Source organism: Salmo salar, chromosome ssa17 (assembly GCF_905237065.1).
Source record: "Salmo salar chromosome ssa17, Ssal_v3.1, whole genome shotgun sequence".
Lineage (NCBI taxonomy): Eukaryota > Metazoa > Chordata > Actinopteri > Salmoniformes > Salmonidae > Salmo > Salmo salar.
Window position 1 is genome coordinate 54,280,472 of NC_059458.1, and position 15,096 is coordinate 54,295,567.

General features: G+C 42.0%; 2 protein-coding genes across 6 annotated transcripts in view; both read left to right on the forward strand.

The window, feature by feature from the left end:
* The first annotated feature begins 777 nt into the window (after nucleotides 1-777).
* LOC106576086 (synaptophysin-like protein 1) lies at nucleotides 778-10,896 on the forward strand. The gene is made up of 5 exons (XM_014152972.2): nucleotides 778-1,344; nucleotides 3,259-3,377; nucleotides 4,777-4,981; nucleotides 9,000-9,191; nucleotides 9,430-10,896. Exons 1-5 carry the CDS (start codon nucleotides 1,273-1,275, stop codon nucleotides 9,568-9,570), a joined length of 729 nt encoding a protein of 242 aa, XP_014008447.1. The 5' UTR covers nucleotides 778-1,272; the 3' UTR covers nucleotides 9,571-10,896.
* A 1,379-nt stretch (nucleotides 10,897-12,275) lies between these two features.
* The window catches only part of LOC106576087 (ataxin-7-like protein 1), a 29,259-nt gene continuing 26,438 nt past the window's right edge, over nucleotides 12,276-15,096 (forward strand). The window contains exons 1-2 of one of the 5 annotated variants that reach the window (XM_014152973.2): nucleotides 12,276-12,404; nucleotides 12,881-12,949. In XM_014152973.2, coding sequence (XP_014008448.1) covers nucleotides 12,308-12,404; nucleotides 12,881-12,949 — 166 coding nt within the window. In that variant the 5' untranslated portion in view covers nucleotides 12,276-12,307. Of the gene's footprint in view, nucleotides 12,405-12,880; nucleotides 12,950-15,096 lie in introns of those variants that run through there. The other 4 variants (XM_045699725.1, XM_014152975.2, XM_045699726.1 and 1 more) reach the window with 4 other exon arrangements.

Below are 15,096 nucleotides of genomic sequence, written 5' to 3' on the forward strand. Positions count from 1 at the left end.
AAAGCTTGGGTCTTCCAAATGGACAATGACCCAAAGCATACTTCCAAAGTTGTGGCGAAATGGCTTAAGGACAACAAAGTCATGGTTTTGGAGCGGCCATCACAAAGCCTTGACCTTAATCCTATAGAAAATGTGTGGGCAGAACTGAAAAAGCGTGTGCGAGCAATGAGGCCTACAAACCTGATTCATTACACGAGCTCTGCCAGGAGGAATGGGACAAAAATCACCAAACTTATTGTGGGAAGCTTGTGGAAGGCTACCCGAAATGTTTGACCCAAGTTAAAAAATTTAAAGGCAATGCTACCAAATACTAATTGAGTGTATGTAAACTTCTGACCCACTGGGAATGTGATGAATGAAATAAAATCTGAAATAAATCATTCTCTCTACTATTATTCTGACATTTCACATTCTTAAAATAAAGTGGTGATCCTAACTGACCAAAGACAGGCAATTTTTACTAGGATTAAATGTCAGGAATTGTGAAAAACTGAGTTTAAATGTATTTGGCTAAGGTGTATGTAAACTTCCGACTTCAACTGTACGTTGTAAACTAACATTCATAGGCTAGGTTGTAGCAACCTCATGATGGGTATAGGGAAAATGTGAGTATCATTTAGTATCCCAAACCTATCGATGTTACATTGAACTGGGTGAATGGAATGTGAATGAGAGTCATCCAATATGTTGTAATATTTTTTATTTTTTACAAGGCAAGTCAGTTAAGAACAAATTCTTATTTACAATGACGGCCGTGATTTGCTTTCAGGTCATATGACTAGAGTAGCAGAAACTTGCAACAAGAGACCGAAAGATTTTTCCAAACAGAGACCGAAGGTTTAGCAGCTTATTGCGAATACAATACAGACATAAGTTTTTACAGTCATTTGCAGACTTACACAGTGTTTTTTGGGGTTAAGAAATTCGAGACGCGCAGTTGAGAGAACCGTTACTTTCCATCATCAGTTGTTTAGCCAATTTAGATTTTTTTTTGTCGACCTAATCCTAGTTGATTCAAGTTGCAACTATCTACCGAGAAAGTAAAAATTCATCTATAAAGGCAAACTTTAGCCGTTTTTCATAATTTGTTTCTATTGTAGCCTCCGGTATTTGCGTAGGAGGGACAGGCATCACCAAAACGGAGCGCACAAACCATTGCGCGCAGTACCACGTCATTCAGTCAAACTTAATGAAACTTGTTTTGTTACTTTCTAGCAACATATACTTAATTTTCATTCAGATAATATTTAGATAGGTGGGGAGTCGGAGGAGATGATAACAGGATTTCGACTGAACTTGGCGCCTCTCAAGGCACCGCTGGGATTCATCAAATTTGTAGAATGGGTAAGTAGGCTACACTGTTCAGAATCCGACTGGAGAAAATCTGCAGCTCAACAGTTCTAATAGCCGAGGGATTTTTCACTCTAGTTCGGGGCTGTGGCCCGATAAAATAAAATAGAAAAGACATGTACTGTATATCATGCTTTTTTTTTGCATTTCAATCTATTGCGTGTTGGAGCAAACAACACAAGCTTTCATAAACTAATGTGTCACAGTTTTGTTTTATTTTGTCAGTCTCTTTTCTCCTGATTCTGCAATGACAAAATAATGATAGCCTACAGTATGACATTTATTCAACTCTCCATTTCAGCAAAGTCTGTTACAGTAGTGGGCTGGGGGCTGGATCAGTTTGTACTGGCATGGTTTTGAAATGTCCCTGTACAAAACCCTGATCCTGACTTTCAAATGAAAGGCAAGAGGTGTTATACATTAATTCATGTCTCATTAATAATTTACTTAAATGTTACCCAGCATATACAATCATTATCTTGAAGGGAACATGCAGTTCTGGGGTCAGGAAGCTCTGTACCCCTGACATAATCTGGCACCTAGAAGAAAATGAAATTAAAATTGCACCCAATCAAGCTGACAGGTTTTGCAGAATTAAAAAATCCTTAAGAGCATATTGAAGCACCCTACTGGCTCAATCTAAGTAACATAATTCAAAAATCCCCATCAAAATCTGTCCATTTAAGCTAGAGATATCTTGGCTGCATCTCAGTCCACTGCATCCGCCTATGTCGGCCTTCCCCATCTGCGGTGGGAGGTGGCCGAGCTACACCTGTGTTTGAGACCATGAGACATCCCGAAAATCGGTCTTCTCATATGTAATGTCTGAACCTCCAAACCCGGTACCAGTTTAAAAAAATCAATGGAAGTGTGGATGTCGTTTTGGGGTTAAATATGTGTCCAAAAAAACACATATTTCCTGTGCTTTCTTAGGCTGTATCTCCTAGATAAAGGACAGATACTTCAAAACCTTATTCCTTATGATAAATTTTTTGACTGTCTGTTTTTGTCATGAATGTGTTATCAATGCGTTTCTATGGGCTATAGTAGTAATGGGCTTAGACTTTTAGAGAGTTAATCAGAACTGAAGGGGTGTGATCCAGTTTTCAGGCCAGGGTTACATTCCTTCCACTTTTGAAACCATGTTGTCCTGAGAATCCATGCTTTTGGAGAAAATTCATTAATCAAGTTTAACCGACTTGCCTGCATAACTCGGTCAAAGGAATCCTGTGTAGCTATGCAGGAGGAAATTAGGTTAACAATTCAGCTGTTCTCTCTCTCTCACTGTGCAAATCCTTCAAGATACAGGCTGCAGGCAAGACAGGCAGCAACCAGTCAGGCAGCAACACCCAAGTCATCTGACCATAGCAGGCTGTTGTCTCTGTGCATTTGCAGTGCTCACTAGATGTTAATTGCTGTGAAATAGCACAAGTTGCTACAATGAGGTAGTCAGCCAACAGGAAGTTGCCACACTGTGAAATGAAAACATCTGGAGAAGGGTGAGAAAGAAGGGCCTCTCTGGAAGCAAAATGGAGGCACAGCCACAAAGTAGGATTAAGTTCCCCCTAGACACTGATCTAATAGCCTACATCTAGAGAGAGCGAGAGCATCAACAGAGAACCACATAGCTTGCAGCAGAGAGAATGAAAAGAGGATCAAAACAGATCTTTATGTAGACCGTTAGATCCTTCTGGCTCTTGGCAAGCTTACTGTTGGGTGTGATGCTGCATGCAGTCTCTTCAATGATTTCATTCCATTTATCAAAACACCCCCCTGAGCTGGTCTACTACAGTATCTTACAGTATGTCCAATGTAAGCAATGTTTCTCCCTTCTCCCTGCTCAGCTAAAACAGTTTACATGATATATCTCTCTCTCTCAATCTCTCTTTCTTTCTCCGTTTTAAACAGCTGACAGCCATCTTTGCGTTTGGGAGCTGTGGGGGGTATTCTGGAAGGACTATCGTGTCACTCTTCTGCAGCGAAGGAAGGAACGAGACACTGAATGCTACTTTTAGCTATCCCTTCAGGTGGGTGTCAGTCAGTTCTCTCTCTGTGTGTTACTGTGTTTGATAACCCATACAACTATTAGACCCAACTCCAAAAAAGACCCCTTTTGAAATATTTGAAATGCCTTGATGTGTTATCAGATATCCTGCTGGAACTGTGAAGGAAGTTGTTGTGTAGATATCATCTGTAGGAGGATGTTAATGGTGGAGGAAACAACTTGACCCCATGACCTCAACTGATTATTTCCTCCATTAATCTGGATGAGTGTTTTCGTGTGCAGTGTAATGACTGGGGTTTATTCCAGGTGTAGTATGACACAAACAGGAAGTGACCTGTACAGTGAAGATGTATCAGGAAAAACTAGATGACACAGTGAATACTTTTTAATTGTCAATCAGGAAGATTAGCATCTGAAATGTTGACAATATAAAGTCTCCATTCTATCCTCTTGTTATTGTCATTCTATATCCCCTGGGTATAAGTACACTGAACAAAAATATAAATGCAACATGGGGGAGTATTGGTCTCATGTTTCATGAGCTGAAATAAAACATCCCAGAAATGTTCCATATGCAGAATTGAAATGTTAATTTCTCTACCATAAGCCGTCTCCAACGTCGTTTTATAGAATTTGGCTGTACTTCCAACCGGCCTCACATCGCAGACCACATGCATGGCGTTGTATGGGCGAGCGGTTTGCAGATGTCAACATTGTCAACAGAGTGCCCCATGGTGGCGGTGGGGTTATTGTATGGGCAGGCATAAGCTACGGACAACGAACAAAATTGCATTTTATCGATGGCAATTTGAATGCACAGAGATACCGTGACAAGATCCTGAGGCCCATTGTTGTGCCATTCATCCGCCGCCATCACCCCATGTCGCAAGCATCTGTACACAAGCTGAAAATGTCCCAGTTCTTCCATGGCCTGCATACTCACCAGACATGTCACTCATTGAGCATGTTTGGGATGCTCTGGATCGATGTGTACGACAGCATGTTCCAGTTTCCGCCAATATCCAGCAACTTCGCTGGATATTGGGACAACATTCCATAATCAACAGCATGCAAAGGAGATGTGATGCGCTGCATGAGGCAAATGGTAGTCACACCAGATACTGACTGGTTTTCTGATCCACGCCCCTACTTTCTTTTAAAGGTATCTGTGACCAACAGATGTATATCTGTATTCTCAGTCATGTGAAATCCATAGATTAGGGCCTAATGAATTTATTTCAATTTACTGATTTCCTTATGAACTGTAACTCAGTAAAATCTTTGAAATTGCTGCATGTTGCGTTTATATTTTTGTTCAGTATATTTAGTGTGACACTTTTCTCTTACAGAAATACTCTGGATAACTCTGCTATATCATGTATAGATGTACACTGAAGTGTAAAGCTGTGTTGTGTCCCCAGGTTAAACCTGGTTGCTCTAGTGGAGGGCAACACCACTCTATGTAACCACTCTGTGCCCGTCACCCACCTGGTGGGAGACTCCGCCTCCTCGGCCCAGTTCTTTGTGGGCGTGGCCATCATCTGCTTCCTGTACTCTATAGTGGCGTTGCTTGTCTACCTGGGCTACATGCACGTGTACAAGGACTCTGACTTCGGCCCTATGTTTGTGAGTACTGGGAAAGTAAAGGGACAAAACCTAGATTGAGATTCTCATATGTGACTTGAAATTAATATGATTGATATGATTTGATTTTGATTGATGTTATTTATTTAAGTGTCATACACCTACTGTTGCCCAGCCCACATGGGCTTACAAGACACTACTAAACAGAGTACCATTTTCCTTGTACTCAAAACAAAATAATATTTCACAAATGATACGCATACAATAATCATGGCAAGTACAGCTACCATCTAGCCACACTACACAAACAGTACATTTCTCCTTCTCCTCTAGGCATTGTGAACAAACTTTGCAATCTCAAACACATCCTGTCTGAAACAAAATTTAAGCCTCTGCTTGTCCCGTAACCAGAATACTTCACGGTTATCACCAAAGATGTTACAAAAAAGAATGTCTCAGATCATCAAAGAACATCTGAGATTAATATACAGAGGGCAAGAAAACACAACATGGATTTTGTTTTAGATTTCCCCAAGATCACACATTAGGCAAGTTCTCTTTTCTTCAGGCAATCTGTTAGATCTACCCATCTCTATAGCCAGAGGGAGGGTGCTGGATCTGACTTGTGCACAAACTGACCTTTGGCTTTTTGTTAGGTTCAGGTAGACATACCGTTCAAGGGTGTAGTTCTCTTTGATGAGAGTTTACATTCTAAGAAGGGGTTGGAACAAAAATTATTTTTCCAATCGTTTCGTTCTGAACAGAACCATTATTTTTTTCATTCTGTTCCACTGTTCCAACCAGCAAAATAAAGTTCTGAACCGGTTCAAACACCCAAAAAAGTTAGGGTTTGTATCGTTTTTTTCCGTTCCTTTTTACGCCTCTGAAATATTTTTTTAATATATATATTTAGCTTGACATTAAAATTACTTCACCAATGGATAGAGCAGCTTGCTGTGGAGCAGGCAAGCTACAATATGTACATGCATTAGACAGACAAGTGTAGTATAGGGTGTGATATGCGACAGAAACTTTGCGCGTGAGAAGAGCGCTGGCCATAAAGCGCTGGGCATCTTGTTGTTATGACATGTATAATCTGAATTAGGCCCACAGAATTATACCTAGGAGGAGTGACATCTATGAAGGAACTTTGAATGTCTTTGAACTTCAGAGAGTTTGCTTAACTAACTTTGGACCAGAGCTAGCTAACGTTGGACTAGAGCTAGCTAACTTTGGACCAAAACTAGCTAACTTTGGACCAGAGCTAGCTAACGTTGGACCAGAGCTAGCTAACGTTGGACCAGAGCTAGCTAACGTTGGACTAGAGCTAGCTAACGTTGGACCAGAGCTATCTAACGTTGGACTAGAGCTAGCCCTTGATCATGACTCTCAGTTCCATTACATTACACATAATGCCGCCTAGAGTTTTCGAGAGCTAGACAACAAGTTTGTGTAGCAGAGCGGCACAAGAACAGATCTTACCTTTTTTGGTGTTAATAAATCCAATGTGAAACGTGATAAAAATCTCTCTCCCTAATTTCTGAAACACGCGTGTAACGTCAGCAGCTACAGTAGACTATGCTTTGGAGGGAGGGAAGGGGCAGTTAGCCTACACACACACACTGGCAAAGATTTTCAGCTGGAAGGCAGGCAGGCAGACACTAAATTTCTGAGTGGCAGAGTGAGGGCTTTGCATAGGCACTTCGTTGCGTTTTTTTGTGGAACTGAAAAAAAATGCCCAGAACATTATTAACTGGTTCCCATGCTTTTAAAATAACAGTTCTGTTCCAGGACAGTATTAGATGACTTTCGTTCTCGGTTATGGTTCTGTTCCTTGAAAAATGCCATTCTTTTACCAATTTGGGTTCTGTTCCTTGAACCGGTTCCAACCCCTGGTTCTAAGTTTAGGTTTAAACCAAATACCAGCTGTCCATTTTTCCTAGTGTATCAGAAAATGCTTGTCCTTGATTTGGTTGATTCGACATGATAATTTGTTCCTGAATATATACTGCTAATCAGTTTTGAATAGCAGAAGTCTCCCATTGATATTAATAAAATGTGTCTGTATGTCCTGACTTCTTTTTTATGTCTGACCACCACCCCTGGTGACTCAGCAAAAAAAATCAGCAAAAAAAAGAAATGTCCCTTTTTCAGGACCCTGTCTTTCAAACATAATTCGTAAAAATCCAAATAACTTCATAGATCTTCATTGTAAAGGGTTTAAACACTGTTTACCATGCTTGTTCAATGAACCATAAGCAATTAATGAACATGCACCTGTGGATCGGTCATTAAGACACTAACAGTTTACAGATGGTAGGCAATTAAGGTCACTGTTATGAAAACTTAGGACACTAAAGAGGCCTTTTTACTGACTCTGAAAAACACCAAAAGAAAGATGCCCAAGGTCCCTGCTCATTTGTGTGAATGTGCCTTAGGCATGCTGCAAGGAGGCATGAGGACCGCAGATGTGGCCAGGGCAATAAATTGCAATGTCCGTACTGTGAGACGCCTAAGACAGCGTTACAGGGAGACAGGAAGGACAGCTGATCATCCTCGCAGTGGCAGACCACGTGTAACAACACCTGCACAGGATCGGTACATCCGAACATCACAACTGCGGGACAGGTACAGGATGGCAACAACAACTGCCCGAGTTACACCAGGAACGCACAATCCCTCCATCAGTGCTCAGACTGTCCGCAATAGGCTGAGAGAGGCTGGACTGAGGGCTTGTAGGCCTGTTGTAGGTCCTTCCCAGACATCACCGCCAACAATGTCGCTTAATGGGCACAAACCCTCTGTCGCTGGACCAGATAGGATGGGCAAAAAGTGCTCTACACTGACGAGTCGCGGTTTTGTCTCACCAGGGGTGGTGGTCGGATTCGGGTTTATCGTCGAAGGGATGAGCATTACACCAAGGCATGTACTCTGGAGCGGGATCAATTTGGAGGTGGAGGGTCCGTCAAGGTCTGGGGCGGTGTGTCACAGCATCATCGGACTGAGCTTGTTGTCATTGCAGGCGGTCTCAACACTGTGCGTTACAGGGAAGACATCCTCCTCCCTCATGTGGTACCCTTCCTGCAGGCTCATCCTGACATGACCCTCCAGCATGACAATGCTACCAGCCATACTGCTCATTCTGTGCGTGATTTCCTGCAAGAGAGGAATGTCAGTGTTCTGCCATGGCCAGCGAAGAGCCCGGATCTCAATCCCATTGAGCACGCCTGGAACCTGTTGGATCGGAGGGTGAGGGCTAGGGTCATTCCCCCCAGAAATGTCCGGGAACTTGCAGGTGCCTTGGTGGAAGAGTGGGGTAACATCTCACAGCAAGAACTGGTAAATCTGGTGCAGTCCATGAGGAGGAGATGCACTGCAGTACTTAATGCAGCTGGTGGCCACACCAGATACTGACTGTTACTTTAGATTTTGACCCCCCCCTTTGTTCAGGGACACATTATTCCATTTCTGTTAGTCACACGTCTGTGGAACTTGTTCAGTTTATGTCTCAGTTGTTGAATCTTGTTATGTTCATACAAATATTTACACGTTAAGTTTGCTGAAAATAACACAGTTGACAGTGAGAGGTTCGTTTCTTTTTTTGCTGAGTTTATGTTGCCTGTTTGTATAAAATGTTTTCATTGTAATATGTTCACTTGCCCAGGGACTGCAGAGGGAAATTTACTATAAGTTAAATCTGGTTCAACACATCATTTCTCAGTGTTCTGAGATTTATGTTTTTGTTGTACGTCATCCCCGTCCCAAAAACGTATTCAATAAATAGGCCTATGTGTTTTAAGCCAATTTCTTGAGTTATTCATGCACATCTTCCAGTAGGATGTGAACAATTTATTTGGTGTGGTCCTACAACTGTTTATTCTGTCTTGATAACTCCTTTTGTCATTGTCACGCCAAGCAAGACATCACAAACAGATCAGGGATCAGGCTACAATTGAATGCACTTCCTTATCCATTTTAAACCATGCTGAAGCAAAGTGGTTCCAACGGGGGAAAAGTAAGTGATGATGACTTCGGTTTCCTCTTCCCTCTCTCCCCCCAGGATTTTGGTCTGACGGCAGCGATTGCCTTCCTGTGGCTAGTGTGTTCCTCAGCATGGGCCAAGGGGCTGCAGAATGTGAAGGATGCCACCGGGACAGCGGGCATCACCTCCACACTGGCACTCTGCAAGGAGAGCGACGTGTCCTGCGAGGTCACTGACTTCGCCAACATGCGCACCCTCAATGTCTCTGTGGTGAGTAACTCAACCGTTTTTTAAAATCTTCTTATAGATGATACTTGTTAATCAGAATGTATCAAGTTCACATTCACTTGAATTACATGATAATTACATAGATAAAAAAGAGATGAAATGAAACATTTTCCTTTAGTTTTTCTGCATATCCAACAGAAATACTGTGTTTGCCATGCTCACTTCTGTTTGACCACATGGTCTCACTCTGACTAAAGTGATCTCTGCCTATCTCCTCTAGGTGTTTGGGTACCTGAATCTGATCGTGTGGGCTGGCAACGCCTGGATTGTGTACAAGGAGACCCGCTGCCACTCTCAGAAGTACACTGCCCAGCACGGGGCTGGTGCCGGGCGTGGACAACACGTCCCTGCTGCTATCTAACACTCTACTCCACTTCCAATGCCAAAAATAGCCCCTACACACCCCTGTAGATCTGAGAGGATTGGATTGATACACTCTAAGTTTTATGGTAATAGGCAGCTTCACCTTGCCTGCTGATTGTCTGGGTGGAACCGGCCATGTTTTTACTGTGCCTTAATTATCAATATCTATGCTTTGTCGAATATATCTGTGTCTTCAATACCCGTACCAATATTGGGCCATGCCTTTCTGTGCCTTAGCATGCTAATGCTTTCTCTCCTCGTGCCTTCTCTAACTTCTAAACCGGTGCCTTCTCTCACCAGTAAACCTCACAAACACCTGGTACATTCTCCTAAGCTGTGGTACAGACTCATTGACAGCATTTGTGCACTTTGACCTGCAGCTACAGTGTCTTTGTTCTGGGCATTTCTACCAAACCCTAACCTGGGATAATTCAGATTCTTAAACAATGTGTCCTTTCACCTCATGGCCTAGAAGGAATCATGATCTGTCCTCACTTGCCTCTTTTTGCCAAGTGTGGCAGTCTTGCTTTCGTCCCTCTCCTTGCCCCAACCTGGGCTCGAACCAGGGACCCTCTGAACATATCAACAACTGCCTCCCACGAAACATCATTATCTATCGCTCCACAACTACTTCAAGGTCTCAGAGCGAGTGACGTCACCAGTTGAAACTCTACTAGCGCACACCACTAACTAGCTAGCCATTTCACACAAGGATGCATGTGTCTCTGAATGTACCGCTGGCCATATGCTTAAATTATATAAATTAAAAAAACATTTTAATGTTTGTTTCACTTGAAATTAAGTAGAACTTTCCAATCTTGATCTTGTATCTTTCAATGTCATCTTCTGTAGCGAAGACTGATTTTTTTATTATGTTCTTTAGTCCGCCATGTTTTTTGTACTTTCTATTATGTTGTTTGTTGAACCACAGTCACTAAGAAATTGTGCACTGTCTGTGCATGTGCTGGCTTTATGTTTTGAAATCTCCTGTTTTGTTATGATGGCTTAATCAATTATTATTTCCTGTCATTACCTTTGCATTTCTGATCTATTTTCTGTTATAACCTTTGATCTAATAAAAGTGTAACTTGAAGTGCTTGTGTATGGAAGGCCAACGTTAAGTTTGTGTATGTGTGTTTGTTTGTAATGTCTGGTATACTGGTTATGCCTCTGTCTTCGTCTTGTAATCATCAGACCAACTTTAGCTTTATGGAGGATTTTTATGTGTCTGCCCTGTTGTGGAGAGAGACGGAGCTGTCCTTTCCAGAACATGCAAATTATGAATGTCTTCTTTCTTTTTGAATAAAAACCAATGCATTTCCTACATTCTGTGTTTCCTTTTTTTTTGCATAAAAGTAGAAGGGTCTCTCTCTCTCTGGTAATATTTACTTCATTTACAAGCCATACTGGGGAGGTTGCAGGAGATTTCTGACCCAAAGACTCCTGAAGACCATAATGCAGCTTTTGTTTCATGGTCTGTCCTGTGACCTCACTGTTTACTGTTCGTCTGGAGAACAAACGGTATATTATCTGGTGAAGCTGCTCCAGTGTGTCTGAGCTGATCACTGACATCCTTAACGCATCATTCCTCCCATCCTTAAAGTGCTCATCTGACATGACTGGATGGTTTACATCTATTGGATCATTGCTTAGACCTACCAGACTGTCTTTGAGGGTGACAATTACCCCATGGAAGGATGGAATTATGCAATGTTATAGTAGCCTATTGGAACATGGCTCAAGTATTCCTCCCAGTGACATCCTGCAGCTAGACAACCACTGTTACATGCTCAGTCATGTGGTCTGTGGTAGTCCACACTGACACGTGCTGAAGTCATGAAGCCCTATTGGCTTTGGTTCCTGTTCAACACCAGCCTACTGTCACTGATCTATAACTAATGTTATAACACAGTCTGTAGCTATAACACAAGTTTGACCACTCATCCACACATTTCCCCATACATTTCTCCAACAATCACTTGTTGAATGTTGGATGGGTACTGACTGTATGGATATTTTCACAAACATCGACATCACCATACCAATGAGGCAATGTCGTAGGCTACTGTCTGTCCATCATTTAGTGGAGACGCTATTTCCAATTCCAACCACAAGAGGTCAATGCTGAGTAATATTTTGTTGTTGCTCCATGGCGCTGAAGAGCTCTTGTAAACAATGTATATGATTCCTATGGCAAATTTGTGATCAGCAAAAGTGATATTTTATATAATAATGTGTATGGGCAGCAAAAGGTATAGTGCAAAAGTGTCCAATATCCTTGTCTGTAGTAAAAGTATTATTGACTGACTAGGATATTGCTGCTTCATAACGACTGCACATGTTGTTGTACTGTATTATACTGTAATATTGCTCATATATTGGTCAAGTGTGCTGTACTTTGGCTATTGCCAGCCTAATATATTCTACTATTACTGAAACATGAACTAAAACATATTTAATATGTAAGACATCGGAATATATTTCAGCAAATAAACAATGGGTGAAATGCAATTTGAGGAAAAAAACAACACACGTGTCATTTATGTATCAGAAAAAGAAACGTTTGAACTTCTGAACTTCAGAGGCGCACACCGTCCTTTGCAACCTTTCAACTCCTTGCCGCCAGAGGCCGAGCGAAGACGGAACATGACGAAGATGACGTCAGGTGCTCCGCTCGTCTCGTTTAGCTTACTGCGAAGGAGAGGAAAAAAAGCAAGCAACAAGAAGGAAGTGCAATGGCGACATTGGATCGCCAACTACCAAATCCGGATACGTTCCTGTGCAAACCTTGGTCAACTTTTATCAGCGCAGCAAAATTACACTATTCTGACAGTAAGTGCACGTCAAATTTGTCATCCATTTCTATAAAAATGGCACGTGCGAACAGTGTTGTTGAACTGAGATTGAGTTAGCCAGCCGTGTCCTCCATGCATCTGTCAAAACTGGGAGATAACAACCAAATATTAAGTTAGTTACCAAATGCATAACAAATCGACACAACTCTCATGTTTACAAACGCTCTGTATTCATTTCTCTGATGCATTCTCAATATGTTCGTAATGAACATGGGTTAGTTTACCGCTGCCTGGCCAGGATAACTTTCGTTGCTTGTTGGTGACAGTTCGCTTGATTTATCAAGGCACCTCGTCAGTTAACGTTACAAGCTGCGAGCCAGCTATCTACCTAGACGTAATGACACGTTTCCGCGTGGCGTGCGGGAGATTGATGTTTTATTCAACCACCAACTGACCTATCTGACATGAACTCTAATATGAACCTTTTATTTTCTTTATATTATTCAAATCCAGACTCGGTCGTCGAAAACCGCTTGAAAGAGCTGTACAACAACTGGGAAGGAACTAAACTCCGTAAAGAAGGTAAGGTTGATCAAAACGTGCTGTAGTGTCTGTCACCTGAGCCCTGTTCGTGTTCTTGTGGACTGATGATGCTCCAGTTGTCACTCCAGTATTCTTGCCAACGTCCTTGCATATTTTAACACCCCGGCCACACAACTAGGCACAGCCTGTCAACTTCTAATCCAAGGGATGATCACAGCATACCTATTTCCTAAAACTGTTTATTATGAAGATAAAATGTGTTTTATGTGTGATAATGAATGTACGCGTTTGTTAGTTACAAATGAATTGATATCTAGTGGCATGATATTGGTCAAGCAAGAAATGTCACGCTCGCATTAGTATGTTCCCTTCCTGCTTACCTAGAGTTTGTGCCCTAGAGGCTCTTGGCTCCACCTACACTGTAAAAATGAGGGGATTTGATAACTATAGGTTGGTGGGCCACCCAGAGTGACAGACAGGAGCTACACTCAAGTGTAGTGCACTTCGGTACTAACTCCCCTGTCTTCAGTTCAGTCAGACTGTGAGTGCCAAAGCAGCCTCTCTCAGTCCCAGCCAGACTGGAATCACCAACATGCTCTGACTGCTGATCCCAGGCCAACACACTGAGACAGAGTAAGATTGACTTGCCCTTTAGACACTGATCTAAGGCCAGTTGTGTTTGCCCTGGACCCCCTAATGGATAAGGTAAGGAGATCCACTCACTCAGTCAGAATGGAGTCTCCCAGTGTTGCTGTTCCCCGGCCAAGAGTCAGGCAGGTTGTGAGACACACACACACACTCAGTCACACCATCAGCTGATGAGGTCACACCATGTGTCAAGCAGACAGTAATAGCTAACTGGCGCTGAAGAAGACTGAGGGACGTCATTACAGTCCAATGGCCTAATCATCTCTGAGATTAGAGCCAGACAGCGATTATGCCCATAGTTATATGGTAAACTCAGCATTATGCCTTCTCTCCACTACATATGTCAACAGCTGATGCAGTCTGTAATTCAATTCATTATCTGACAATGTTGTTTAGAGGATAAGTGAGACTTGACAATGCACAAATATATATAATACTGTTATCCCCGCTTTATACTATTTTCTCAGCGGGTGTCTGTCAGACAGTGTGTTTGTCTCTCTGCCTGGGTAGCGCTCATTCACCAAAGACAGATTGTTTTAGCAGCAGTGTTTTGGCAGTTTCTGTCGTTTTGGCAGGCGAGCGCTGGAGTAAGCTACACACTGTTCTCATTTGTCTTGGCAGAGACAGATGAAAAAAAAGTGCTTTTATAAGTACTATACTTGTTGTTTCTGGTTTAGGGATGGACATTTGAAATAATTTCACTATTAGAATAATATCAGGATTTTTTTTCTCGGATATCTGCATAGTCGGAATACATGTTTTTTTTTTTTTTACTTATGTTTTTAGTAGGAGGAAGGACTGTGTGTGAGAGAGACTAAAAAGTAGCCACGCTGGCCCGCGCGTGTTAGACAATCTTGTAACAGTTAGCTGCTGCTTATTCGTCATGCCATGGCAGTGCCTGTTTTGACTGCGTCAAATCCATGTACAGAAGATGGCTAAACTAGCTAGCTAAATTAGCCAGCTAGGTAACTAGCTAACTGAGGCTACAATTACTGCACTCCTTGTCCTTGTAAGTAAATGGCAACACCATGATTCAGACTGAACAACAGCCTACCTCTTGGTTGTTTGTTGTAGCCCACTCCGTCTTATTTAGCTAACTTTTAATTCTGTCATTTTAATTCCATTTTGGAACCTCTGACTGTAGAGCAGCTTTGATTGGCCGACAAAATCAACAAGCGTGAAACGTGTGTAGGCTACCGTCGTAGACGGCTACAGGTGTGTCTTTTTTTTTTTTTAATGGGGTGAACGTCATAAACACTACTTTTTAAATGTTGGTTGTTTTATTAAATTAAACAATTTCCAATGTCATCCTTGTATTTAACAAAGTCACATGGATAATTAAATGTACATACAAAGCATTTTCATTGTTAATAAATAGGGTGGCAGGTAGCCTAGAAGTTAAAAGCGTTGGGCCAGTAACCGAAAGGTTGCTGGTTCAAATCCCCGAGCCAACTAGGTGAAAAATCTGTCTGTGCCCTGTGCAGCGGCTACTACTGTTAAACCTTTGGATGCCATCTACCATAGTGCCCTTCGTTTTG

Excerpts from the sequence above, each read along its gene's own strand:
- LOC106576086 (XM_014152972.2), top strand. The coding sequence starts at position 1,273 with ATGATAACAGGATTTCGACTGAACTTGGCGCCTCTCAAGGCACCGCTG. Across the intron at positions 1,345-3,258 it reads TCATCAAATTTGTAGAATGG|CTGACAGCCATCTTTGCGTT; the intron begins GTAAGTAGGCTA and ends CGTTTTAAACAG. Across the intron at positions 4,982-8,999 it reads CTGACTTCGGCCCTATGTTT|GATTTTGGTCTGACGGCAGC; the intron begins GTGAGTACTGGG and ends CTCTCCCCCCAG.